This window comes from Elephantulus edwardii, unplaced genomic scaffold, assembly GCF_000299155.1.
Source record: "Elephantulus edwardii isolate Elephantulus edwardi_28Jun2011 unplaced genomic scaffold, EleEdw1.0 scaffold00125, whole genome shotgun sequence".
Lineage (NCBI taxonomy): Eukaryota > Metazoa > Chordata > Mammalia > Macroscelidea > Macroscelididae > Elephantulus > Elephantulus edwardii.
In genome coordinates this window covers 6,921,543-6,948,519 of record NW_006399875.1, presented here as the reverse complement: position 1 = coordinate 6,948,519, position 26,977 = coordinate 6,921,543, and the positions used below count along the sequence as shown (strand labels likewise).

The following is a 26,977-nucleotide window of genomic DNA, read 5'->3' as shown; positions in this document are numbered from 1 at the left end:
TAGGGTGTTAACTTGAACTCCTTCAGTGTGCTGGGAAAGTGGAAACTTCCCTGTCCTCGCTCTCCTCATCATTAGCTTTGATGTGGGCAGGAGCTGAACCCCAGGACCCAAGGTTGCCTGGGAAATGTTTCAGGGCAGCAGGGAGGCACGGGACCTGTCGTCCACTGCCCGCGTGCTGTGGGGTTCTCCTGCACTGGGACCATGCACTGTTAGCATTTAGTGTTTCTCCCATGATCTTCTGAAAGGACACGAGGGCCTGTTAGGCACACACAGATCACCCTCAGGTGTCCCCTGGGACTCTGTCAACACCAGAGGGCTGAGATAACTGCACGTTGTTGCTGTGCACCGTGGAGTCGGAATCGACTTGTAGCTCAGCTGCCAGTGGGTTTTCAGGGGCAGTAAATCACACGGGAGGATATTTCCCTTCCTTCTCTCATCTCTTCTTCTATGCTGTCATCTCTGGTGGCCTAGTGCTGAGAAGTGTTGGAATCCCAAAGGCACAGGGTTTGAATCCACCAGCTGCTCCCCAGAAGAAATATGGGCAATCTCCTCCTGTGCATTTACCTGCCCCTGAAAGCCCACTGGAGAGTCAGCTGGGGGTCAGGTCTGACTCAGTGGCTCACAACAACACACAAAAACAACAGGTCTTTTTTTCTCTCTCTCTTTTAGTTTTTATTCCTTCATTGTCATACATTTTCTTCTCCTGCCCTCCCTCCACTTTCTCCCAGTCCACTTCACAACGCATCTCTTGTTCCAGATTGTTGACATACATATACTACCCAATCATGTGTTCCTTTCACATGATTCTTCAACAACAAATCTGGATGGGCAGAGACGGCTGGTGTTTTTTTCTAAACAACACCTGGTGCATTCGAACTGCCTACCTTTAGATCAGCAGCCCAGCACCTCACATCCTGTGCTAGCAGGATGCCTGTGGATATTCTGTACTTCTTTCTACTTGTGGGTGGTGAAGCAGCGGTAGAATTCTCTGTCTTCCCTGCGGGGGATCCGGGTAGATTCTCGGCCAGTGCACCTTCAGCACAGCCACTGCTCATGGCAGGGGAGGCCTGTGTGATGCTGAGTGAGTTTCAGTGGGTCTTCCACACTGAGAGAGACTGGGAAGAGATACCTGGCAACCAGTTTGCAAACACCAGTCACTGAGAGTCCTGACGATCCCAGCGGCCCGGAGCCCCGCAGCCCCGCTGACGGTGGGGTGGTCAGACAGCCGTATTTTGTTCTCTTAGACCTGGAGTGACTGACGGCAGATAACGCCATCACTGCCCTTACCTGTGTGTCTACATGGAGAGGAAGATTTTAATTCACTCATTTTCGTAGCTTGTAGCATTTTCACTCCCTAATTTTCTAGGTCCTATGGCTATTAAATGTCTATCTTTAGCCTGTATTAGAATTTGTAATTGGAAGTATGATCTTGGACGTTTGGTTACCAGTGGTTTGGGAGCAGTGCTTGCTGTGGGTGGGACTGAGGCAGCTGGAGACGGCATGTCAGCAGATGCACGTGGCCTGTCTGCACATCTCAGGGACATGACTCTGGGACACCTGTCCCTTCAGTGACAGGGGCTTTCTGGTCACAGAGGCCGGAAGCATAGAGGCGTGGAGAGGGTATTAGTAAGTACCCTGAACACTGAGTGCCTCGCTCTGCGTCCACAGTGATGGATGAACAGTGTCAGGGCTGCTGTGCAGAGCATGACGAGGCCCGGGCACTTCAGGAAGTTCGCTGGAGTGGTCCTGGTGGGCCAGGGGCACTGCTCTGCCAGGCGCTCATCATGCAGGGCTGTGACTGTTCCCAGGAGGCTCTCACTGCCCACCCCTCTTGTCCTGCGGATGACTGGATCACTGTTCCTGAGGGTTGTAACGTGCTGACCGGCACGTCTGTGGGGTCAGCCTGGGTGGGATGTGGCAGCCCGCCTGGGTGCAGGTGAGCAGGTGTGATACGGCGGCTTCTGTAGACTGAGGTGCAGAGTGGAGTGGAAAAGGCTGTTTCCCCATTGATCTACAGATAATTAGATGGTAAAGGGGGTGTAGATCACAGATGGCATCCTCACAGGTTCGTTCTAAGTCAGAATTTCTCAGAATGAGGTTTTCTTCTTGCTCATGGCACTTGTGGCCGAATGGCATCACCCTGGTCCTGGTGCGTCTCGTGGACAGACATCTTCACTGCAGCCAGGGTCACTGAAGGAAGGACACGTGGTCTCATAGCTCCTGAGGCCTGGAGTCCACATCAGGGTCTTGACCATGGCAGTGGAATCCAAGAGGACCTGCTCCTTGGCCTCTCTTAGCTGACTCCCCCCACCAGGGCTTTCCATGACGTCTCCCCACCCTTGACCGTCTCTGTGTCTGAGCTCCTGCACATGCCCCGCTTAACCAGTGACGGCATCAAAGGCCGACCCCATTTCTCCAATGCACACAGACACTTGGGCTTTTGAGGGGTACAGTTCAACCTAAAGTACCCCTTAATTCCTGTTAGCAACAGTTGTGAGGATGATAAAAGGGGTCTGGTGCAGCCAGAGTTCTTGGAGGCAAGGATAGCAAAGCTTCGTCACACACTTTGGGCATGTTGCTAGGAGAGGTTATTCCTTGAAGAGGGACATCATACTTGGAAGTGTGGAGGGTCAGAGAAAGAGAGGAAGACCCTTTACCAGGTGGATTGACACAGTGACTGCAGCAGTGGGCTCAAGTGTGTCAGAGATTGAGGACGGCACAGGACAGGGCAAGGTTCAGGTCTGTTGTTAATACGGTCGTTATGAGTCATGCCTGACTCAGCGGCATCTAACAACATGAGCCAGAATCAGCTTGATGGCATCTCATAGCAACCGTGTCTCCTCTGCCTCGGAAAACCACCTGGAACATGAGTGCAGGTCCACAAACCCCCAGTGAGGCGACTCTGACACAGCAGCCTGTGGGACAGAGTCTGCTGCCTCGTGGGATTTCCAAGACTGACATCTTAGTGGAAGTCGGCTGCACCGTCTCACGCCCAGGGAGCAACTGGTGGATTGAAAACAGTGACCTTAATTAGAACTGAGGCACAGATGGAAATCTGTACACCAGTGTTCCAGTGCTCATGGCAGCGTTATTTACCATTGCAAGAACATGGAAATAGCCCTAATGTTTAATCAGATGGACCAAGAAGTTGTACATTCCCACTATGGAATACTACGCAGCACACATTCCCACTGTAGAATACTACGCAGCACACATTCCCACTGTGGAATACTACGCAGCACACATTCCCACTGTGGAATACTACGCAGCACACATTCCCACTATGGAATACTACGCAGCACACAGGAGCAGTGATTTTTACACGATGACGGCTGCAGCAGGCTCAGGAAGTGTGAGGATGGCACAGGATAGAACAGGGTTCAGAGCTTTTGTTCATAGGTTTGCTATGAGTTGTACTCAACTCAACATCACCTAACAACAACATGGGAGAGATTGGCGAGCATTATGCTAAGTGAACTAACTCAGTCCCGTAAGGACAAGTACTGTGTAAGACCATTATTGTAGAAATAGATAACTAGTAAACTGTGTATGAGGATCCAAGGGGGGAAGGGTAGGAATGGAGGGGTGAGATGGGGGGAGGGGTAATCATAGAGTTGCACAATTTGGGGGGACGGGTTAATAAATTGGAAAGATTTAGTGTGGGGAAAAAAGTATATACAAACTTTTGTAAGTAAACCGGTATAAAATAAAAATCTAAAAAGAAGAAATGTTTATAAAGAAGTAATGAACACTCACATTTCTGTTAAAAAACTTTCAAAATATAAAACATAAAAACAAACACAGGGACCTTCAGGTTGTTGGCCAAGCTGTATAAACCAGTATAAAATAAAATCTAAAAAGAAAAAAGTAACAAACCAAAAATAAAGAGGAATGTTATAAAGGAACAATGAGCCCTAACATTTCTATTAAAAACCTTAACAATTTTAAAAAACCAAACACACCACAAAACAAAAAAAACAGCGACCTTCAAGTCATCGGCCAGGCCATACCCACCGCACTGCTGGCCACAGGTCTGCACAGAGGACACGGCAGCTGAGCGCGTGCCCTGGAACTGGTGGGCTGGACGCGGGGCTGCAGGGCGCACCCTCTGCCAGAAATGAGGACCGTGTTGATCTCTGCTTGTCCTCGACACCGTATCACCCGGAGGTTTCCTGTCAGCTCCAATTTGGGATCTGCAGGTTAATTGTTCAGTATGACAGGCAGACAGGTATCGGGAGTAATGAATACCTCAGTGCTGTTTCCCTGTTAAAATTGCACAGTGAGTTGGCACGGCCAAGGGGCACAGACGGTGGACCAGGCTGACAATCCACCGGGGCCTCAGCCGCGGAGGAAACCTAGCCCTGTTTTCCTGGAGTCCGTAAGCTGCCTGCCGAGTCCTGGTCGTGGCTTTAAGTCTAACCACACCCCGCTCTTGTGGGTTGGTTTGTGGGGCATTTGGTGGCCTAGTGGGTATGACGGGAGCTCTGGTGGCTATAGTGGTGAGGAATTGCACTGGCAACGCAAAGGTCTGTGGTTCAAATCCACCAGCTTCTTCATGGAACAAAGATGTGCCATCAATTCTCATGCATTTACTGCCTCTGAAAACCTACTGGAGGGTCAGCTATGGGTCGGTTCCAAATCAGCGGCACACGGCAACAACACAACAGTGGTGGGTGACAGGGATCTCTGGTAACTTGATGGTAAAGAATTCCGTGCCAGCAACAACAGTGGGTAAGAGCTGCCAGCTCAAAGTCTCACGGTTCAAATCCACCAGCTGCTCGGAGGGAGAAAGATGGCCAGTCTCCTCCCATGGGATTTAATTGCACTGGTAATGCAAAGGTCTCTGGTTCAAATCCACCAGCTTCTTCATGGAACAAAGATGGGTTGTCAGTTCTCGTACATTTACAGCCTCTGAAAACCCGCTGGAGGTCAGCTGTTGGTAGGTTCCACCTTGATGGCAATGAGGAGTGAGGTGGTCTCAGAAGGTCTTCTTTGAGGTGACCCACAGCCCCCCAGCAGCCTGGCTTCTTGCAGGGAAATGCCCAGCCGACTCCAGGGCAAGCAGGTGACCAGGCTCCACGCCTCCTGCCACCTGAACATCACTTAAATATGAGGGCATGTTCACAAGGTACTGGGTGGAAATTGCTCTCATTCCAGCTTGTCAGATTGGTGCCATCGAGGCGACCATAGCCAGCAGCGACCTTGCCTGTCGGAGTAGATCTTCACTAACAGGGTTCTCAGTGGTGCTTTCAGATTCAGACCACCGCCAGGCCTCTCTGCCGAGGCACATCCAGGCAGATTTGAACCTACTGTAACCTTTCCCTTGGTAGCCAAGCACAGGAAGGGTGTGCACCCTCAGGGCCCTTCCCGTTCAGATCTGCATGGGTGGCCTGCCACATCTTGTACTTCACACATAACACGTGGCAGGGCTGTGACAGCATTCTTCTGTGACCCCCTGTCACCAGACCCCAGCAGGCAGCACCAGCCCTCACCCCTTGACCTCCTGTAAGCCCGGCCCCTCAGCCAGGTGACTGCTTCACTCTGCGTGCTGCGAGATGCCTGGCCACGGTGGAGACCCAGCTCTTGGAGAAGTGACCACCCCGGCATCTGTGTTTCCTCATTTTTCCAAATCCTTGTCAGCTCACCCTAATTTTTCTTACGTTGACTCTCATTGTAGATTGTGTTGCTGTGTCACTGTTGTTAGATGGCATGGAGTCCATTTAGGTCCACACTGAACCTTCATACAAAAGCACAGGACCCCGACTGGCCCTGCCCCAACCTTGCGGTCCTTGATAATAGAAAATAAGGAATGGCCACAAGATAAAGGTAAATAATCCAATAGAAAAATGGGCACAGGATATGAACAGACACGTCACCAAGGAAGACATTCAGATGGCCAACAAGCACATGAAGAAATGTTCAAAATCCCTAGCCCTGAGAGAGATGCAAATCAAAACAACTCTGAGATATCATCTTACCCCAGTAAAAACAGCTGAATTTAACAGAACAGCAAGCAACAAATGCTGGCGAGGTTGTGGAGAAACTGGGACCCTTATTCACTGTTGGTGGGAGTGTAAAATGGTGCAACCCCTGTGGGTGGCGATGTGGCACTTTCTAAAAAAGTTGCAAATAGAGATACCATTTGACCCAGCAATTCCACTGCTGGGAATATACCCCAAAGAGACCATAACTGACATCCCAGCAGATATATGCTCACCCATGTTTATTGCGGCTTTGTTCAAAATAGCAAGGAGTTGGAAACAACCTAAGTGCCCATCAACAAACGAATGGATAGAGAAGCTGTGATATATTAACACAATGGAATACTATTACTATTCTGCCTTGAAAAACAAGGAACTCATGCAATATTATTCAAAATGGTTGACTCTGGAGGACATTATGCTGAGTGAAGTATCCCAGTCACAAAAGGACAAATACTGCATGGTGCCACTGTTGAAACAGGGCTGACCTCGGGATTGGGAGGAGACTGAGAAAGATGGGATAAATAATGTATATTGCATTGAAACAGATGAGGGAGAAAACTGTTTAAAAGGGATATGTGATTAGGTATTTTTGTCATGACAGGAGTCCAGAGTGGAGGCTGTATAGTGGAGTGGACCTGGGGGAGGGTTTGTAAAACAAGGAAAGAATTTTTCTTTTACTTTTCCAAGAGGGTAGTGTACTAGGGGGAGGGTTGGGAGGGGAGAAAATGAATGAATGAAAATTAAAAAAAAAAAATGAATGGAAATTTAAAAAAAGAAAGAAAATAAGGAATGTTCCTCTAACATTGTGATCCGTTCGTTTCGCCAAATGCTGATTGGCAAGCTCTCAGGATGAGTGAGTCCCGTCACCTTCATCGTTTGGAGTCCGGATGAGTGTAAGAGGCTCGGGCGCCGGGGCGCAGCCGCATTTGTGTTGATGAGGAAGTCTCAGGGTGGTGGCTGTGAGCAGGGTGAGCTGTCGGAGTCATAACAAAAAGGAAGTGTGGGCGTCAGTGGAGGTGAGTGAACGTGAGGGTATTTTCAGTGATAGATGCCTGGACCTTCTGGGGACCAGAGACCATATGTAAAAAGCTCATCGTAACTTCTTAGGGTTTGTTTAACCTCAAAATGTGTGCGACTAAACTTGTATGTTTGCTTACTGGTCCTGTTTCTTACCACCACTCCAGGGCTGGCTGATGGTACACATTTAAGCCTTGTCTAGTAAAAGTCTGAAGTCAGGGTCCTCTCCAAATTATTGAGGAGCAATAGTATCAGTTTGAAGACTAAGGTGCACCTGATTCAGGCCATGGTCTCTTTTCAGTCACTTGCTCCGCATCTGAGAACTGGATAGTGAATAAGGATGACAGAAGAAGAATTGATGCCCTTGAGCTGTGGTGTTGGAGAAGAGCACTGAATGGACAGTCAAAAGAACAAACATTTGTCGTGGAGAAGGTGCAGCCAGAGTGCTCCTTGGAGGCACAGACGATAAAGCTTCATCTCACATAGTTTAGGCATGTTGCTAGGAGAGGCTGTTCCTTGGAGAGGGACATCATGCTTGGAATGGTGAATGGTCAGCAAGAGAGAGGAAGACTTCCAACCAGATGGGTTGACAGAGTGACTGCAGCAGTGGGCTCAAGTGTGTCAGAGATGATGAGGCTGGCGCAGGACAGGACGGGGTTCAGATCTGGTGTTCGTAAGGTCGCTGTGAGTCATATTTAACTCAATGGCACCCAGCACCACCAATAGTGAGAACTGATGTCTGTCTTGAATCCCACACCCAGTAAGCCCATTGGTGAGTCACTGACCAACTCCAGGGCCTTGAGGGCACGTGAGTGGAAGGCCAGTCCCCTGGGGAGACAGGGCACAGAGCCTGCTCCACAGGCCAGGAAGAAGCCCCACAGAGGGGCGGGAGGAAGATGCGGTGAGTTGGGAGATTTTTAATCCCAGGCGACTGAGAGCAGAGCCGGCAGCCCTCACTCGTGTCCATACTCAGAAAGGTCAGTCCTGTCCCCAAGCACCAGCCTGGGAGGAACATAGCAGATACCAGTGTCCGGCCAGTCCATGGACTCCTGAGACCTCATGCGTGTTAGAGACGAAGCTCTCTGTGTGAATGCTGAGTGTGTGTGAGCACGTGTGCGCTGTCTCAGGACTCATCCACACAGTCACAGGTCACAGTCTGCGAGGCGGGCATCCTCCCTGTCCTCCGTGTCTCCACCCCATTGACTGACCACAGAGCCCCTTGTCCCGTCCTCTGTGTTCAGCTCTGACTCCCCACAGCTCAGACCGTGCACTGTCTGCTCAGTGCAGCTGCGTCAGGAGCACGGGGCCAGCTCTGAAGGTGAACCAGGCCCTCCGTCATCAGTGGTCCTGTGTGGCCCTCAGGGTAGGCAGAACCTGCAGTGGTCATCGGGACACAGGCGGGCAGGGACCAGTTGGGTGCCATCAGGGTTTGTGGGGCTGGAGAAGGTGCCCGTGGGGCTACACCCCGCCATTTGAAGAGGACAGTGCGGATTCCTTCATCTCTGCGTGTGCTCAGAGTGCATAATGAGATGTCACTGGTCCACTGGCTGGTCTTCTCTGACCACAGCCCTCACTTTGGGCTCTCTCCCTCCCTTCCCTCACTGTGCTGGGACCTGGTGGTGGCCCTCCTCCCTCTTATACTGTGCTGTCCGGGGATGAGACCATTCACGTTGGCATCAGGCTGTCTCTGGCTTTCCCAGGCTGTGATCATTACAGGAACAGGTGGCCAGGACCCTCTCCCACAGAGCCAAGGGATGGATTCAAACCACCGACCTTTTCAGTTAGCAGCCAAGCACGTAACCCTCGTACCCCCAGGGCTTTCTAGCACCGCCCTTCCACTGTGCTGTGAGGCTCCACGTCCTGACCTCCTCCTCCTCCTCATCCCCTAAGTGTTCCTTCCTCATCGTGGAGGAAGTCTGTCTTCAGCCGGAACTTGATTGCATATATCAAAAGAGAGGAGAAGGTTTGCCCGGGAGAAATGCAGCCTTGTTGAAGCAGGGGCTTTTTAAAAAAAAAAATTATTATTGTGTGTGTGTGTGTGTGTACCATTAAATTAGATCTGACCGGTACAGGAGGAGATTGCCCCTCCCTCTCCAACAGAGCATCTGATGGATTCGAACCACGTACCTCTGGGATTGCAGTGCAGCTTCTTGCCACCAGAGCTCACTAGGGCATGGGTCTTGAGCCCCACTTGTTCCTCTGAGTTCTAAATCTGCATCTGGGTGGACATGCAGACCCCCCCAGGACTGCCTGGTGGAGAGTAATTTCTCAGTCACATGAGCTGTTTGTGGCTGGAGGCCCTGAGGCAGGTAAAGTGAGGTAGGACGTGCCGGGGACACGTTCTGGGAAGTGTGGTGTCAGAGGACCAGCCTCTACCGACCGTGTCAGGTCCATGCCGCCTTGGCTGTCTCCTGCTGAGTGTGTGGTCAGGCCCTCTGGTGGTACTGTGGTTAAGGTCCTTGACGACTAGCCCAGAAGTTGGCAGTGACAGTCTGTTAGGGAACTTGCTGTCATGATCTGAAGGGGCAGTTAAACGCTGCGGACCCAGAGGTCGAGCCTCTCTGGAGGTTGGAATCCACTGGCCGCTCCGCAGGAGAAATAGGGGCAATTTCCTCCCGTCACGATTTACAGCCTCAGAAACCCAGTGGAGGGTCAGCTGTGAGTTATAAGCAGCTGCAGGGGCTTTGGTTTTATAGTGAACAGTAGCCTGATAGAGAGTGCTTAAAAATTGAGATTATATGTATGACAACAATCTGGAACAAGGGGTGCCTTGCACAGTGGACCGACGGAGGGGGAGAAAAGAAAAGATGCAATAATGAACGAATAGAAATCTATAAAAGACAAGAGGTATTTACTATAAACAGATCATTTAGTTTTTTAAAAATAATTAAAATTCTGATTATAAAATAGTTATCAATAAGTACAGTGTTCTTTTTATGATCCTATTCTAACTTAGTCATGTGTATGGGAAATCCTATAAATGCCCCAAATGGGTACGCTCATGCTAAACTGAGTTCTAGACGTCTTTTTCTAGTTTCTCCCCAGAATGCACACTGACGCTTCCCTTACTGATTTTAACATGCTTGCAGAGCTACATACAAATCAAGCAGGAAATAGGTTTTCCCCTTGGACTAAGCATTATGTTTGTGTGTGTTTTGGGCGTGGTTTGTGTAAGGGTATGAAATACCCCCGACCTTCAGCAGAGTCTTCTTGCCAGGTGGCCACCGCCAGACGCTTGCAGTACTGTTCCCCTGGTCAGTAAGTTTTCCTTTCCAAATAAGCCGATGGGCTGTTGGTCTAGCGGGTAAGGAATTGGGCTGCCAGCCCAGAGACAGGCAGTTCGAATCCATCAGCTGGTCCACAGGAGAAACACGGGCAGTCTCCCATGCAGAGCACAGCCTCTGGAAGCCTGCTGGAGGGCCCGCTACGAGTCAGTTCTGACTCAGCGGCACAGAACTGCAGCAGTACGCTGAAGCTAATGTCTTCTAATGTCTTTTAGTCTGTCCTCTGGTCAGTCTTTCCATCTGGCTGCAAACCTGGACCTCGAGGGACTTTCCCTCAGGGAAGCCAGCGAATCCTAACAGTTGTGTCTATTAGATTGTTACGTGCGTGGTTTCTCGATAGAAGAAAGATGAGTTAAAGCCTTGGTGAAGGATCATTTCTATTAAACACATCAATTATTCGTATATGCCTTTTTACTTCAAGGGATCTTGGGTTTCTCTTCTAAAAGCTTTATTTTCTTGAGGAATTTGCCAGTTCTTCCTGCTGTCTTGTTTATCTTGACTATTTGCCCAAACTTTCTTCCAATAAACACAAAATTCATCAACTCCAAAAGAACAAGGTTTTTACTGTGTTAGGAATACAAACAAACCCAGCCACTGTCCTGTGCAGCGTGTGTCTGGTTCGGAGGTTCCTGGTGAAAGGTGAACAGCACAGTGTAGTGACTAGAGCTCTGGCCGTTTTCTCCCCTCCCTGTCTTGACTGATTTGTCATTTTCAAGTTGACCTGCATAACACCCCAGGACTTTCCTTGGGAAGGTCTGGTCAGTTGGTGTGTTTCCTCAGAGTGAACTGCTTTCAGGGATGCTCAGCTCTGTTCCCCTGCTGCCCCCTCCTGGCCACTGTCCAGCTGCGCATCCCAGAGGCTGCTCGAGGGGGAGGCCACCCAGTCTGAGGGGGGCTGGCTAGTCCTCCTGCCACCACACCCAGTAGCCCCAGAGGAGAAGGACTCAGGGGACCCAAATAATGCAGGAGGTGAGCTGCTTCTGCAAACTCTCGGGACCCAGATGGCGGTGCAATGACAGAGACCTGGGGCCCTGTGTTCACGCCACTAGTCACAACGGCCAAGAGGTGAAAACAGCCATGGTTGGTGGACTGGCCAGAAGCTGTGTCCCTCCCAGGCTGGGGCTTGGGGACAAACCTGACCTTTCCAAATGTGGACATGGTGTGAGAGCTGACAGCTCTGGTCTCCCGTTTGGCATTTCACATCTCCCAACTTCTAGCACGTCCGCCTCCTCCTGTCCCCTCTGGGGACTTCTCTGCAGCCTATGAGGCTGGCTCTGTCCCCTTGTCTGCCCAGGAGACCAGCCTCTGCTCATGTGCCCTTAGGGTCCCTGAGCCGGTCAGTGGGACTCCAGAGAGAAGAGTTCATTAGTGATTGGTTTGAGTGGCTGCAATTGGCCGGCACTGTGTGGATGTGAAGAAACAGCACCAGGACCCCAGCCTCAGAAGAAGACCTCAGAGAAGGGACATGGGTGAATGGCGATGGGAAGAAGCCCCAGTCCTTGAATCAAGCACGTCGTCCCTCTAGTGGTCAGAGAGCGCACTGCAGCACGTGGATTTTCTCCATTCTTTTTCTTTTTCTTCCCCTTGTGATGCTTGCAGTTTGGAGAGAACAGTGAGTGCTGAGATGTTGAGGTTGTACCTCTGATCGCCGTTTTAGGAGCCTGGCAGCCCTAACACGGAGATGCTGTTTTTCCTTACATTCCAGTTGGAAGCTGAATAATCAGTTCTGCAGAGAACAGGCACGGGGCTTAGGACTTGAGCATGGCCCCTTGGAGACAGACTCCACCCGTGTCAGAGCCACTGCCATGCAGCCAATTCCAGCTCTTCACACAGTGTTGGAGCAACATTGCGATACATGGAGAGAAGACTGAAACTGCCAGTGACCTCGTCTTACTTGGATCCACAGTCAATACATTTGGTACCTGCAGTCAGGCGATCAAGAAGCTTAATCAGCAGTGGGAAAGTCGGTATTCAGGGGCCTCTCCAGATGATTGAGGAACAGTGATGTCATTTTGAGGACTAAAGTGCTCCTGATTCAGGCCGTGGTCTTTTCATTTGCTTGCTACTCATCTGAGAGCTGGGTAGTGAAGAGGCTGACGGAAGCAGAATTGACGTCTTTGAGCTGTGGTGTTGGAGAACAGTGCTGAAGATCCCAGGGACTGCCAGAAGGACAGACAGATATGTCTTAGAGACGGTGCAGCCAGCGTGCTCCTTGGCGGCATGGGTGGTAGAGCTTCATCTCACATTCTTTGGGCGTGTTGCTAGGAGAAGTTATTCCCTAGAGAAGGACATCATGCCTGGAAAGGGAAAGGACAGTGAAGGAGAGGAAGACCCTCGACCAGGTGGGTTGACACAGTGGCTGTAGCAATGGGCTGTCAGGTGTCAGGAAGTGTGAGGATGGCACAGGATAGGACGGGATTCAGATCTGTTGTTTGTTGGGTCGCTGTGGGTTGTGCTAGCCTCGGAGGCACCCAACAGCATAGGGTTTCCAGGGTTGAAAACCTTTTCAGAGACAGACCGCCTCTCAGCTTTTTCCCACCAAGTGACTGCTGAGTTCAAACCTGTGAGGTTCCGATTGGCAGGGGCTCACTTTAACCTCAGCACCGTCAGGGCTCAGGATTCAGTCAGGGATTATCCCCAAACACACGCAGCCCCTATGCAGAGACCGAGGTCAACCCAGAGGAGCAGGCAGGTGTGGATCTGCACAGCACAGTGCCCTGGGCTCAGCAGGGCTGAAGATGTCTTAGAAAACAGTGAACGCAGCTCATTGTGATAGAGTGGAACTGGCTCATAGCTGACCCTCTGGTGGGTTTTTAGAGTTGCAGCCACGGGAGGAGGCTGTCCCCCTTTCTTCTGGAGAGCCACTGGGGAGAGTCCGGGGCATGGATTTCTCCAGAAGTCAAGAGCATTCTTGTCCTCAGCCCCGTCACTTCAGGGGAGGATTTGGGACCTGCATCCAGCTGTAAGTAACCACAGGCTTTTCTGGATAATACGGAGTTATCACAGCAATCTGAGCATAAGCTCAAAGGTTCTCCTTTATATTTATGCTCTTGCCTTTAAAAGAAAAAAGAAAAAAAAAGAAAGAAAAAGTTGTCAATTCTCTGTACCAAATCCAGAAGGAATTGGGCTCCAGGTAACTTTCTTGGGGAGTTTGAATGCAGATTGTGGTTTATTCCCCATCACTTCTAGTCTGTAGATAGCAACTCTTGGTGGGAGGGGGCACGCTGGGCTGAAGTGCCTGCAGTCCCTGCCTGCGGTGGACAGCTTCCACTATCCGCTGCATGGCTGGACGCTGACAGAGGGTCACAGTGCCATCTTGTGGACAATCCTGGCTCCTGCAACGAGGGAAACAAGCTAGAGGTTCAGACAGAGGAAGGGAATTGCCCAGTGTGGGGTTCCCCCCTGCCCACACTGACCATTACTTTTGGTGTCCAGAAAATTAATAATTACCAACTAGGATCAGCCAAAAAAAGACATATTTCAAGCCCTATAAATGGCAGGAAGGATTCGTATCCATCTGCTTTCTGGGGAAGGCTTTATTTTCAGTCCTCCCAGGTAGTAATGTATTTTCTGTAGAGCCATAGATTCAAGACCCAGATGAGAGTAAGTGTGAGAACCCACCCTCAGGCTGGGATAGAGCAGACACTGAGGCCTAACGACCCCACGCATCTCAGGGGAGCTGTGTTCCACGGGGTTTTGAGAGGCTGCATTTCCAGAAGAAGGTCACCAGGCCTTTATTCTGGGGCACCTGTGAGTGGCACCACCAGCCTCTCTATTAAGAGCTGACTCTTTATGACACCCTTTCCCCGCCCCAGCCTCGAGGGGACCCTGGGCCCTTCACAGACAGCAGTAAGCCCACCATCCCTTCCGAGTGAGGTGCATTTTGAGAGTTTACTTGGACCCGATCCAGCAAAATCAAACCCTTGTCTTTTTGACCTCCAGGGCGTACACAGAAGGCTTAGAACATGGACATGGGTAGTTGGTGACTAGCATGGCGCAGGCTCGGTCAGGGCAGGGCTGAGTCGACCACAGGGAGGCACCCCTCACCAAGCCACCCAGGTTCTGGGGTTCTTCCTGGAGAGTGACGTGGAAATCTCCTGGCTTTCTGGTTGTTTATCACAGCCGTGCTGACTCTTGGGGACTTTTGAGGGGAATCCCTCTCCGGGCGCTCACCACTTTCAGACCAGGAAGGGAGGGACATGACTCACGGTGACCCAACCCAGCCTGTGATTTATGTTTTCTGATTACAGCATCCCGGGGGCAGCCATGGTCTGTGTTCAGCCAGCACCCAGTGTGGTGGTTCCTGCACTATGATATCCTGTAGCTGGGCAGAAGCTGGTGGTCCCCCAGACCTCTTTTGGGAATCTCGGCCCCAGAGACAGCCAGCTTCTGGGGAAACTCGGAGGGTCAGTGGTTCCAGCAGCTGCCTGCCCATGTACAGTGCCCTCCATACACCCTACATGCCTACTCACACCCTCTCCACTCAAGCCCTTTCCCACACTCCGCCACACACCCTCTCCTCCCCCAGGCCCTCTTCCCCCACCCATATCCACTCCCCCCACTCCCTTCCTCACCCACTCCTCCCACCCACATCCCCTCCCCCACCACACAGCTTGCCCAGACCACCCCCTCTCTCAGTTCCCTCTGCCTCCACCAATGCCCTTCCCTCATGCACACCGTTCTTTGTCCACATCCTTCTTCATTAGCTTCTCCAGGTCTTCAGTCACTGGGAAACTTGAGTGTCTGTGCAGACTGAGTCACAAATAGATCATACAGATGGGAGGACTGTGAGGTGGACTTCAAGCCAAGTCCGTTGGCTTGGGGCCGTGGTTAAAGCAGCAGCCCTTTCAGCTCCCTTTGGAAAAAGGCTCAGGTAAGCAGACCAGTGCTCTCCAGGGCATGAGGCTGTGGTGGTTCTGTGGTAGAGTTCTTGCCTTCCATGCAGTAGACCCAGGTTCGAGTCCTGGCCAGGGCACTTTGTGTACAGCAAGGGCCTGCCTGTCAGCTGGGGTTCTTTCATATGTCTTTGCAGTGCCGTAAGGTTTCTGCAGACCTTCTAGACCATGCCAGTGGGGATAAAGCCCTGGCTATCTACATGAAACACGCAGCCCCTGGAAACCCTAAGGGTTGCACAGGCAAAGCAGCACCTGACCTTGGGGTGGTGCAGGGCAGGCTACATTCTCTGCTTAAGTTGGGACTGCTGGGGGTGGAGCATCAACAGTTACCTGTGGCTGGAGGATCCAGAAGGAAAAGCAGGCCATGGACCAGCAGTGGGAAGGACGAGCCTTGGACTATTAGGCATCTGCGCACCGGATGGGGTGGGATGTGCTGATGGCATCATCATCGTCATCCTAGGTGCCAGCATCTATGGAGTGCTTGCCACAGGCAAGGCCATGGTCTTTTACAGGTGCCTTGTGCAGTAGGGCTGGTTGCTGCCCCATTTTTCAGATGGGAAGATGATGCCCCAGAAAGGTCACATGGTCAGCTCACCAGCCTGTAGTGGCAGCTGGGATTGGTACACAGACTGTCGGAGCTACAGTGACACCTTTCTCCCGTCCCTCCTACTGGACACGATTGATTGCATCCAAGCACAGTGCAGCCAATGAGGATACAGGGCAACAGGTGCGAATACCCAAAGCCCATCAGAAGCCTCTCCTAGGGAAAACCAGCAGATCAGGCCTTGCTGAGGGCCTAGCGTCATCTCCTGGCCTGAACAGAGCCAGATTTGGAGCTGGGCTGCTGGGTTCATTGAGAGTGCTGTGTGCAGCTTTGGACAAGACACTGAACGCACATGCAATACACAAGAGAGATGTAGACCTATATAGTGCCAGGACAGGACGTTCTGGGAGAGCATCGCCCTAGCCAGGGCTGTGGGAGCTTCTTCAGCCAGCCCCAAACAGTCTCCAGGAGAGGCTGGACCAGGACTTGTGGCACAAGGGAGCAGAGTCCGTGCAGCCTCGGGGATGTCACAGGTCCGGGCGAGGCCAACCCTGCAGCCACAGTCCAGGCCCTGTGAGAACGTCTCTGCCCTGGCGTATCACTGTGCTGTGTCCCTGAACCTCAGAGCCAGCCAGGGCAGGGTACAGTGTTGTCCCCACTGCACTGACACTCCAGAGCTTCTAGCAGAGAGGGAAACGTTTCTTGACTGATCATAAATCAATAAAGCCATGAGCTGACATACTGACTGCAGCAGTGGTCCAGAGCAGAGTTACGGTGGTAGTGAAGCTGGTGTGGGACCGGGCCGATCCCTGTGAGCTGAAGTGTTGGCACCTTCCATTCACAGCACGTGTTGAGATGTAATATTTTGGACATAGTGGTTTCCACAAATTCCATGCACAGTTGCTCCGGTGCTTCAGGGGAGTTTGAGAACTGTGAATTCCAGTTTTCCAGAAGTGAGGATTTTCAGCCAAGATGGGACTGTCCCCCTCAGGCTCTGTGATGTTTACCCCCTCGAGGGCTCTTCCTTCCATGTGTACTCTGTACTGCCTGCCTGCCTGCAGCTTCCACTGAATACCAGTGGGTATGAGCCTCACCCCTGAAGGGAGTGTGTAAAGGAATGATGTGGTTGTGTACCAAGTCGGAACCGACCCATGGCTGACTCTCCGGTGGGTTTTCAGAAGTAGTTCGTCACACTGGAGGAGATAGTTCATCTTGCTTCCACGGAGCACCTGGTGGATTTGAACCATGTCCCTTTGTGTTGGCAGTGCAACTCCTTACCACTAGGTCACCAGAGCTCCCTAAAGAAATACTAGGAAATGGTTTTTAAGGACAGAGGAGCCTTTAAGACTTGTGTCCCAACACATGAACATGCCAGACACCAGGTGTGTGAAGCTGCTGGTTCCTGATGCTGGACGGGAAGTAGGGATGATAGTTTTTGCTGCTGGATGGGAAGTGCTGCTGGTTCCTGCTGCTGGACAGGAAGTGGGGATGATGGTTCCTGCTGCTGGACGGGAAGTGGGATGATGGTTCCTGCTGCCGGATGGGAAGTGCTGCTGGTTCCTGCTGTTGAACGGGAAGTGGGGATGATGGTTCCTGCTGCTGGATGGGAAGTGCTGCTGGTTCCTGCTGCTGGACGGGAAGTGGGGATGATGGTTCCTGCTTCAGGATGGGAAGTGCTGCTGGTTCCTGCTGTTGAACGGGAAGTGGGGATGATGGTTCCTGCTGCTGGACAGGAAGTGCTGCTGGTTCCTGCTGTTGGACAGGAAGTGGGGATGATGGTTCCTGCTGCTGGACAGGAAGTGCTGCTGGTTCCTGCTGCTGGACAGGAAGTGGGGATGATGGTTCCTGCTGCTGGACAGGAAGTGCTGCTGGTTCCTGCTGCTGGATGGGAAGTGGGGATGATTTTTCCTGCTGCTGGATGGGAAGTGCTGCTGGTTCCTGCTGTTGGATGGGAAGTGCTGCTGGTTCCTGCTGCTGGACAGGAAGTGGTGCTGGTTCCTGCTACTGGACAGGAAGTGGCAGTGATGGTTCCTGCAGCTGGACGGGAAGTGCTGCTGGTTCCTGCTGTTGGACGGGAAGTGGGGCTGATGGTTCCTGTTGCTGGACAGGAAGTAGAGATGATGGTTCCTGTTGCTGGACAGGAAGTGGTGCTGGTTCCTGCTGCTGGATGGGAAGTGGGGATGATGGTTCCTGCTGTTGGACAGGAAGTGGTGCCGGTTCCTGCTGCTGGACGGGAAGTGGTGCTGGTTCCTGCTGCCGGACGGGAGATGGCACTGGGACCTGTGTTGTGTTGCTGTGACGTTGATTGTGAATGTTGCCCAGCCAGCACCTTCGCTGTGATTGTTAACATGTGTCCCTGTGTCATCCTTCCCAGAGTGTCCCTGTCCCTCTCACTAAAGGGCTCCCTTGTTTTCTTTGACCTTCTGCTTTATCCAGAGAAGTGTTCTTTTCCAGCTGTTCATCGGATTGTCATTGGCCAGTTTCAGAAGCTGATCTCAGGGCCTTTCTTCCTAGTCTGTCTTTGTCTGGAAGCCCCACCAAGACCTGTCTGCCCTGATGATCCTGCTGGCACTTTCAGTGCTGGCCACATAGCTTCTAGCATGGCAGCCGCACACGAGCCCTCACAGTGCAGCAGACCGTCGGCACCCGCCCCATCCTCCCTGCTCATTCTGCCACACCGGCAGCTCCTTCACGTCTGGGTAAATGTAACCGAGTTGGGCAGACCCGAAGACGGGTGGGGTGTGGGGAGCGGCAGGAGTGATATTTTCACTGTCTCTGCTTCTTTACAGAAAGTAATGTTGCATCTTCAAAACAACATCTGTCAGAACGATTTCCATCAGATTAAATAAATCCTCAAAGCAGCCATCACGGCTTACAGAGTCTTGGAAATGTAGGTTACTTTGCGCAGCATCCTAATGGAATTCAGAGGACTTGCACTTTGCAAATGCAGCTCCGCAAGCAGATTCTGTAATACTGGGTGGCTTGTCTGTGAGGTTTTGTTTAAGGTGCCATGTCTACAGTGTGGAAGGTGTTTTTACTCTGTAAATGCAGTGAGCATTTGTTTGCTAATTCAAGGTGCTATTAATTATAGATTATTATGTATTATGTAATTGTAGATTATATCTTCATGATATAGTATAATATATAATAAACTGCCAGAACAGTGAACTGTCTTGGCAAAAGTGTAACCAGGGTGCCCCTTAGAGGCGAGGATGGTGGACCATCATCTCACATGCCTTGGGTTCGTTGCCAGGAGGTGACCAGTCTTGGGCAGAGCCGTCATTCTTGGAAAGGAGGAGGGTCAGAGGAAGAGAGGAAGGCCTTCAACAAGGTGAACTGACACAGTGACTGTTGCAGTGGGCTTGAGCAGATCAGCGACAAGGAGGATGGCTCAGCATAGGGGAGGGTTCAGGTCTGTGGTCGTAGGTCACTAGGAGTCATAGGCAGCCGGCAGGTACCTACCAACTACATTAATTGTAAATGAGAAAAGACCTTGATGGGTAGGGGCCAAGCTGGAGGAGAACCTGCAGGGGAGGATATACAGCACGTAAGAGCTTTGTGAAATTGGCATCACCATGCCGTCTAGTCACCAGGGGCTGCCGTCTCTCTATAAAGCACGCGTGCCCCCCCATTCTAAAGGGGAAAAGACTCTTAGGGGGACCCTTGAGCTGTTAAGGACTTAACGGAGATTCTTCTCCCAGTTGGTATTACTGTTCTGAGCTTGGAGAGTGCTCATTCTTGGATTCTTTAGCTGTGTTTGTTGGGCTTTAAAGCCCACTTAGAAGGGTGCCACGAGCTGTGATGGCACAGTGGTTACAGTGTTCAGCTGTTAACTAAAAGGTTAATGGTCAAACCTACAAGTGGCTCTGAGGGAAGCAGATAAGGTAGAGTGTGTGTCCATAAAGATTAACACTCTGGAAGTCGTACGAGGCAGTTCTCCTCTGCCCTGGAGGGTCACTGTGAGTTGAAATTAGCTTATGGTGCAGGTTTGGGGAGTTGGGAAGCCTATTTTGGACTCTTTCTTTAGGAAGAAGGCTAGCTGGAGCTGACAGAGCTGAGATAACTTGTACTGTGTTCAGCCTCCTCTGCTCCCCAGGCTAGAGAAGTCTGCAGCTTGTGCTGATTTTAAAAACCCAGCATGGTGTGCTGCACAGACCCTGCACGGTGTGCTGCTCAGACCCTGCATGGTGTGCTGCACAGACCCAGCATGGTGTGCCGCACAGACCCTGCACGGTGTGCTGCACAGACCCTGCACGGTGTGCTGCACAGACCCAGCACGGTGTGCTGCAGAAACCCTGTTGGTGTGCTGGACCGCAGGGCAGTTCCTCTTTGCCTTAGGGGCCTTTTTCTCACTCAGGCCAATCAGAGGGTAGTGTCAGCAGCCCAGGAGAGCATAGGTGTGACACCACTCCCGTCGCCTGTTCGTGTATGTTGATGCGATGCCCCGAGCTGGACCACCGGGAGCCCAGGTGGCACAGCAGCTAAATGCTCAACTGCTTATGGTAAGGTCAAATGTTTGAGACCACCCACTGCTCAGTGGGAGAAAGATGAGACATTCCATTTCCCAAAGATCATAGCTGAGGAAACCCATGGGGCAGGTGTACCCACCCTGTAGGGGTGCCAGGTGTCAGAATCCCCCTGCAGCCAACAGCAATCAATAATCTGGCCCCCTGCGGCCTGAGCTGAGTCCCCATGGACAGAGCCTGGCTGGGGTGCGGGTAGGCTCGGCTTGACTGAAGCTGAGCCCTTGCACCTGCAGGGGGGTTTGAACCAGGGCCTGCACGCTCTCTGTCCACCTGGCTGGAATCCTGTAGTTATTGTTGTTAGGTGCCATCGAGTCGAGTACGACTCATACAGAGCCCACGGACAACAGACCCAAGCCCTGTCCTATTCTGTGCCGTCCTCATCATGTCAGAAACACTTGAACCCGTTGCTGCAGTCACTGTTTCAGTCCATCTCATTGGGGGAACTCATCTCATTGAGAGGAACTCTTTCGCTGGCTCTCACCCTTTTCCAAGCATGAAATATCTTTCCTAGGAAAACCGCTCCTAACAACATGCCCAGAGTACGTGAGACAGAGCTTCACCGTCCTTGCCTTCAATGAGCGTTCTGGCTGTACTTTCTCCAAGACATAGCTGTCTCATCTTGTGCCATTCCAAGGGCTATTCAGTACTCCACCAACACAGCTCAAAGACATCAGTAATTCTTCTGTCATCTTTATTCATTGTCCAGCTCTTAGATCCATAGCAAGTGTTTGAAAAGACCAGAGCTTAAATCAGGTGCACCTTAATCTTCAAACTGGCATCATTGCTCTATAGTATTTTGGAGAAGTCCCTGACAGCAGACTTACCCAATGCAGTATGTCTCCCATTCTCCTGACTGCTGCTACCAAAAGTATTAAATATTGATCCCAGCAAGATTAAATCACCTACAGCTTCAGTCCTTTATCACGATGTTATCTGTTGGCCCCATGATGGGGGCCTTTCTTTCTTTTTTTTTTTTACTTAATAGCAACACTTTTATTATGAAGCTGAAACATTCTGAGTAGAAGCAGATCATATTGCAATATCAGAATAGCAGGTCTTTATGGTTATGCTGATATCACAAAACTTGGTAAAGTATATTCATTGCAGATCCTTGTGAAATGAACTCCTTGACAGCTTTTGTCTTACAAAATCATTGCTCCTGTGTGCTGTATAGTATTACATTGTGTGGATGTACTATAATTTCTCAATGCATTCATTTGTTGTTGGACATTTCATTTCACAAGGAGGCCTTTGTTTCTTGATGCTGGGATGTAATCCATACTGGAGGCAGTAGTTCTGATATTCTGCAGCTGGCATTTCAAGTCCTCCTCAATTTCACGACGCCTATTCAGTCAAGATGTGAAAAAGCACATCCACTTGGTTAAGCACAAAAGACACAGGAAGCTGAGGTAGGGATCTGCTTAGTAAGACCTGAAGCGATCACCAGCTTGTGCCAAGAAATCTGGAGGACAACTGCTTGACTGGAAGAATTCTATATTTATTCCCATTGCAAAAAGTAACCCAACAGTGTGTGGAAATTAACGTAGAGTATCACTCGTATCGCTCACATCACACAAAACAAAATCCTGCTGAAGATTATCCAAAAATGACTGGAATAGTACACTGACTGAGAATTACCAGAAATAGAAGCTAGGTTTAGAAGAGGTCCTAGCACTAGAGACATTATTGCCAAGGTCAGATTGATCTTGGCTGAAAGCAGAGAGTACCAGAGCAATGTCTTATCTGTGTTTCATTGACGATGCAAAGGCATTTGACTGTGTGGATCACAAAAAAAAATGTGGCTAACCCCGACGAAAATAGGAATCCCAGAACACTTGATTGTGCTTATGTGAAATCTATACTTGGACCAGGAAGCAGTCCTCAGAACAGAGCCAGGGAAACACTGCATGGTTCAAAATCAGGAAGGAAGTGCATCAGGGATGCATCCTGTCTTCATACCTTTTCAATCTGTATGCAGAACAGATATTCGGGAGGCTGGACTTTATGACAAGGAATGTGGCATCAGGATTGGAGGAAGACTCATCAACAACCTGTGTTACGCACATGACACAACCTTGCTTGCTGAAACTGAGGAGGACCTGAAGCAGTTGCTTTAGGTCAAGAACACATATTTGGGTGACAGTAGCTAGTAACAATTTCTCTTTGTGTCATTTATATGTTTATCTTAAATGCAGAAGTACTAATGTTGGCTGAGTCAAATTTCATTGTTATTTGTATTTTCATCGTTGTTCAGAGTTATTGGAAATCGAGTCCTTAGCAGAATATTATTCTCTTACAACTCTATGAGAAAGTCCTACAGTCACAGCTCTCTGTTAAGGCTCAACATTAAGAAGACAAAGATTCTCGCCCCTGGGACAGTCAGCAGCAAGCACTGTGATGGATGGAGAAGAGACTGAGGTTGTTAACAGTTGCACTTTGCTCAGCTCCACTGTCAACACCCTTGTTACCAGCAGTCAGGAAATCAAAAAACAAATTGCATTAGGTAAATCTGCTGTCAGGGACCATTCCAGAGTACTGAAAAGCAACGATGTCAGTATAAAGACTAAGGTGTGCCTGATCCAGGCCATTGGCTTTGTAGTTACTTGCTATGCATCAGAGAGTTGGACAGTGATTAAGGTTGACAGAAGAATTGATGCCTTTGAGCTGTGGTGCTGGAGAAGGGTCTTGAACATACCGTAGACTACCAAGAAAACAAATAGGTCTGTCTTGGAAAGAGTGAAACCAAGTTTCTCCTTGGAGGCTAAGATTTTGAAGCTCCATCTCACATACTTTGAACATATGGCCCAGAGAGATGGGTCCTTGGAGAAGGACATAATGCTCAGAAGGGTGGAGGGATAGAGCAGGAAAAGAATGGATTGAACAGTAACTGGGGCAGTGGAGGTGGGTGAGTTGGAATTGGTGAGACTGGGGCAGGACAGGGCACGGTTCAGAGCTGTTGCACCTAGGGTCTCTGGCGACTTTCTTGGTAGGATTTTGGATGTTTTTGTAAACTATCCAATCCGTGACCTTTCTAAGTGTTTGAACTTTCGCCCTCAGCAAAACAAAGCAAAAGCAAGTGTTTTCTTCTTAAGGACCACCGGGAACTTCAGGCAAAAAGGAAAATGGAGTGGGGCTGAGGGGTGGTGGGACCGAGGGGTGAAGGGATGGGGAGGGATGCTGGGTGTAAGTTTAGGGATGAAGACTGATTTGCAAAGCTGGGCCATAATGGAGGGGTGTCCTTCACCCTGCCTGCCCATCTGGTAGCGTTTTCTGGTTTTCTGCTTCCCTGCTCCTGTGTGATCACATGCTTCCTCTGTCTGTCCCTGTGTGGTTGCGGATTCTCCTGCCCTCCCACCTCCCCACGTTATTGCCCACCTCTCCCGTCCCTGGTCCCCACCTGATGGTGCTCCTGTGGGCCCCTACTCCCAGCAACCTAAGGATGTGCTCTCTTCCTCCCATTCTCTCAGCTTCCTCCCCTCTGGCCAGGGCATCCCATGGTGCCCCCAGGACACTGCCCTCACTTGTGTCTTGTACTGCAGAAATAACCACAGGAGCAGCCATTAAAAAGTGTTGTGTACGTGCACATATTCTGATGTATACGCGGACATATTCTGATGTATACGCGGATGTGGGCGTGTGTACCCTGGAAGCAGATCACACCTGCAGCTGGCTTCACCCACTTTGTGCTTTCTGTTTGTCACTTGCCCAGCTGTGAGCTGGCATCACTGCGTTCCGTCCACAGAGGCGCGACCCAGGAGCCAGGGTGGAGTGTGCTGGGATCTGGGAGACCCAGAGAGATGGGAGACTGATTGGCTCTGAGGTGTTGCCCTCAGACATCCCAGGAAGCTGTGGACTCCTGGATGCTTCCAGAAGGGGAAGCTCCTGAGGGAGGCGCACCTGGCTGATGCAGACAGCAGTGTCCAGGAGCAGCCGGGGCAAGTGTCTGCTTCCACCCTTGGTTAGAAAGCTACAAGGGCTGAGCAGTCATGGTTTCAGAACTAAGGGCAACCACCGAAAGAGGTTTAGTCTAGGTAAAGCACCTTCTGGCCGCCACCTCTCCTCGTCGTCTCTGGCTCTGTCTTTAGCCAGTCCAAAGCAGAGTGGACCCCATAAGACACCAGTGGCCTGGTGGAGGTGACTGACTGACGATCCCTGAGGAGGAGACCTGGCCCGTCCTTCCTCCTGTCGGAGTTGCCTGACCAGCCACTGTTTACTGTTTACCAGCCACTCTCACTCTGTCCCTGTTCTCTCTGCTCTGTTAAACCGGCCCTTTCTTTCCTTGTTTTGCAGCCCCCCAAAGCCGACCGTGTACATCTCTGGTGTGATGGCCCGGGTAAGACCGCCTTCCCCATCTGAGCACGTGGGAGGGGCATGGGAGGCCCTCTCTGATCCAATCCGAGCACCAGCTGTGATCCAGTTCCTTCTCTTTTCATTACCCACTGAGCTCCTCCGAGTAGCACTACTCCTGTCACTCGGGGGCTGGGGTTAGGGTGTTCCTAGGGTGCAGGTTCTGCTGGTCAGAGCCAGTGAAATAAAGCAAGCCTGTAGCCTCATCCTACAGACACCCTTCCTTCCCCCTCCTCACCAGACCCCCTCTCTCAGACTAACCCAGGAGTCAGCAAACTACAGACAGAGGGCTGTGTGTCTGGGTGCCGCAGGACTCAAGAACGTGGGTGTTTCTAAATAGTTAAAAAAAAAAAAAAGATGTTTCCTTAAAATACCAAATAAATTAAAAACTAAAAGGTTGTCCTGAAGTTTAAAAAAAAATGAAAAGAGAATGTTATGACACAGAAGATTATATGGAATTCAGGTTTCTATGTCCACAGATAAAGTTGTGTCGGCACACGGCCACACAGGGTCATTGACACATCCAGGTCATTGACACATCCAGTTTCCAGGCTGCAGTACAGTGTGGAATAATTGCAAAAAGACAGTGACCCTACAGCCCTGAACATTTACTCTCTGAACCTTTAAGGAAAGAGTTTGCTGACCCCTGGGTAAACTCGGGGGTTTGCCTCCCTTTATCTTCCTTGTTCTGTGGTGTCTGAGGAACTGTGATCTCTGCTGGTGTAGCTGTGGCCCCAGCCATCCAGAGACACCAGCAGAGACAGTGGCGTGTCCATCCAGATGACGCCATAGAATGCTGCTGTGCTCTGAGGTCACTGCCTGGCCCTCGCTCTTACACCACCTTCACGGTTGGCACAGCAAGCCGATGCCCTGCTGTAAGGCAGCCCCGTGGACATGTCCTTCTGAGACTCGGAGCATTAGGGGTGCTGGGGGGCCCTGTGTCCCAGTGTTCAGCCCTGCCCAGACACGCACTGTCCTCCCATCCTTACCCTCACGCCTGCTCCATGATAGCGACGATGACCGTAAGACTTTGGATTTCACTTCTGTAGCTTCCAAGTCAGGGGAGCACTGGTGGCCGGGTTTGTGTGGAGTTGTGCTCCTAACCCAGAAGTGGCACTTCTCTGGTGGTTCGAATCCACCGGCTCCTCTTCAGGAAGAAAGATGAGCGGCCTCCTCCCGTGCGATTTACAGCCTCTGCTGCTGCACAGTCAGCCGTGAGTCAGTTCTCACTGAACAGCTTCATGTGAGCGAGAGAGCGAGCCTCTAGGTCAGACCACCCCCGGCGCATCTCTGGAGAGAGGACAGTGGCCCGCCGGCGTCCAGCCCAGTCCCGGATGAGGTGTGGCCGTGTCCCTGCACTTCACAGCAGAGCCTTGTTGTTGTTGTTACTGTTGTGGACCGTGCAGCTGGAACCAACTCGTAACTGATCCTCCAGTGGGTTTTCAGAGGCTGTAAATCACACAGGAGGTAATTGTCCACCTCTCTCCCACAGAGCAGCAGCTTGTGGATTCAAACCACATGCCTCTGGGTTGGCAGCACAACTCCTTACCACTGAGCCCACAGCGGTGCCTATGGTCAGAGGGGACCCCTTCTCACCTCCTCGCTGGCGTGTGGTCCTTAGTGCTCTGAGGACAGTGCTGTTTCCCAAGGCAACTTCCACTCACCCTCCTCCCAGTCCCGACACCCACTGCCCTGCAGAGAGGCCCCTCTGTGCACGAGTCCAGTGAAGTCAGGCCCCTGGGCACCAGCAGAGGGGTGGGGGGTCCTGTGTCCTGAGTCGAGGGCCTCATACGCTCACCCACTCATTCACTCACTGTCCAGTGGGACCCAACTGCCCCCTGACTGGGGTCCCAAGGGTATAAACAGCACGGGAGGAGATTGCACGTCGTTCACACGCTCAGTGGCTGAAGGGTTCACGTTGCCAGCGCCCTGCTCCCTGCAGACTGTGCCCCCATAGTGCCGTGGGTGCCAGGCCAGCGTGTGACGCCCGTGTGCTCGTGTCTCCTGACAGGGTGACAAGGACTTCCCCCCGGCGGCTGCACAGGTGGCCCACCAGAAGCCACACGCCTCCATGGACAAGCACGCGTCTCCGAGGACCCAGAACATTCAGCAGCCCCGCAAGTGAGCGGCGCAGAGCCCGGCCCCCGGGCACCACCCGATGAGCTGGCTCGTCCCCCCCGGACTCTGCCCTGCTGGGAACCTTGGCCAGAGCAGAGCCCTCCCCCTGTGCCTTCCATCCCCGTCCTGAATCCTGGCAGTGGAGCCGCCCTGGACCTGTGCCGGCTGACCCGGTAGGAGATGGTTTGAGGGTCAGGGCCCTGGGTCTCCCTCCACAGTGTGGCCTGGCGTGTCCAACCATTGCTGGGCTGATTCTGGCTCA

At 51.4% G+C, this 26,977-nt stretch overlaps 1 protein-coding gene across 1 annotated transcript in view; it reads left to right on the top strand.

The window, feature by feature from the left end:
- Positions 1–26,722, top strand: part of LOC102874880 (death-associated protein 1-like) — a 67,640-nt gene extending 40,918 nt beyond the window's left edge. Inside the window, exons 3-4 of the mRNA XM_006893171.1 lie at positions 24,541–24,583; positions 26,609–26,722. Coding sequence (XP_006893233.1) covers positions 24,541–24,583; positions 26,609–26,722 — 157 coding nt within the window. The remainder of the gene's footprint in view (positions 1–24,540; positions 24,584–26,608) is intronic.
- Positions 26,723–26,977: the final 255 nt, after the last annotated feature.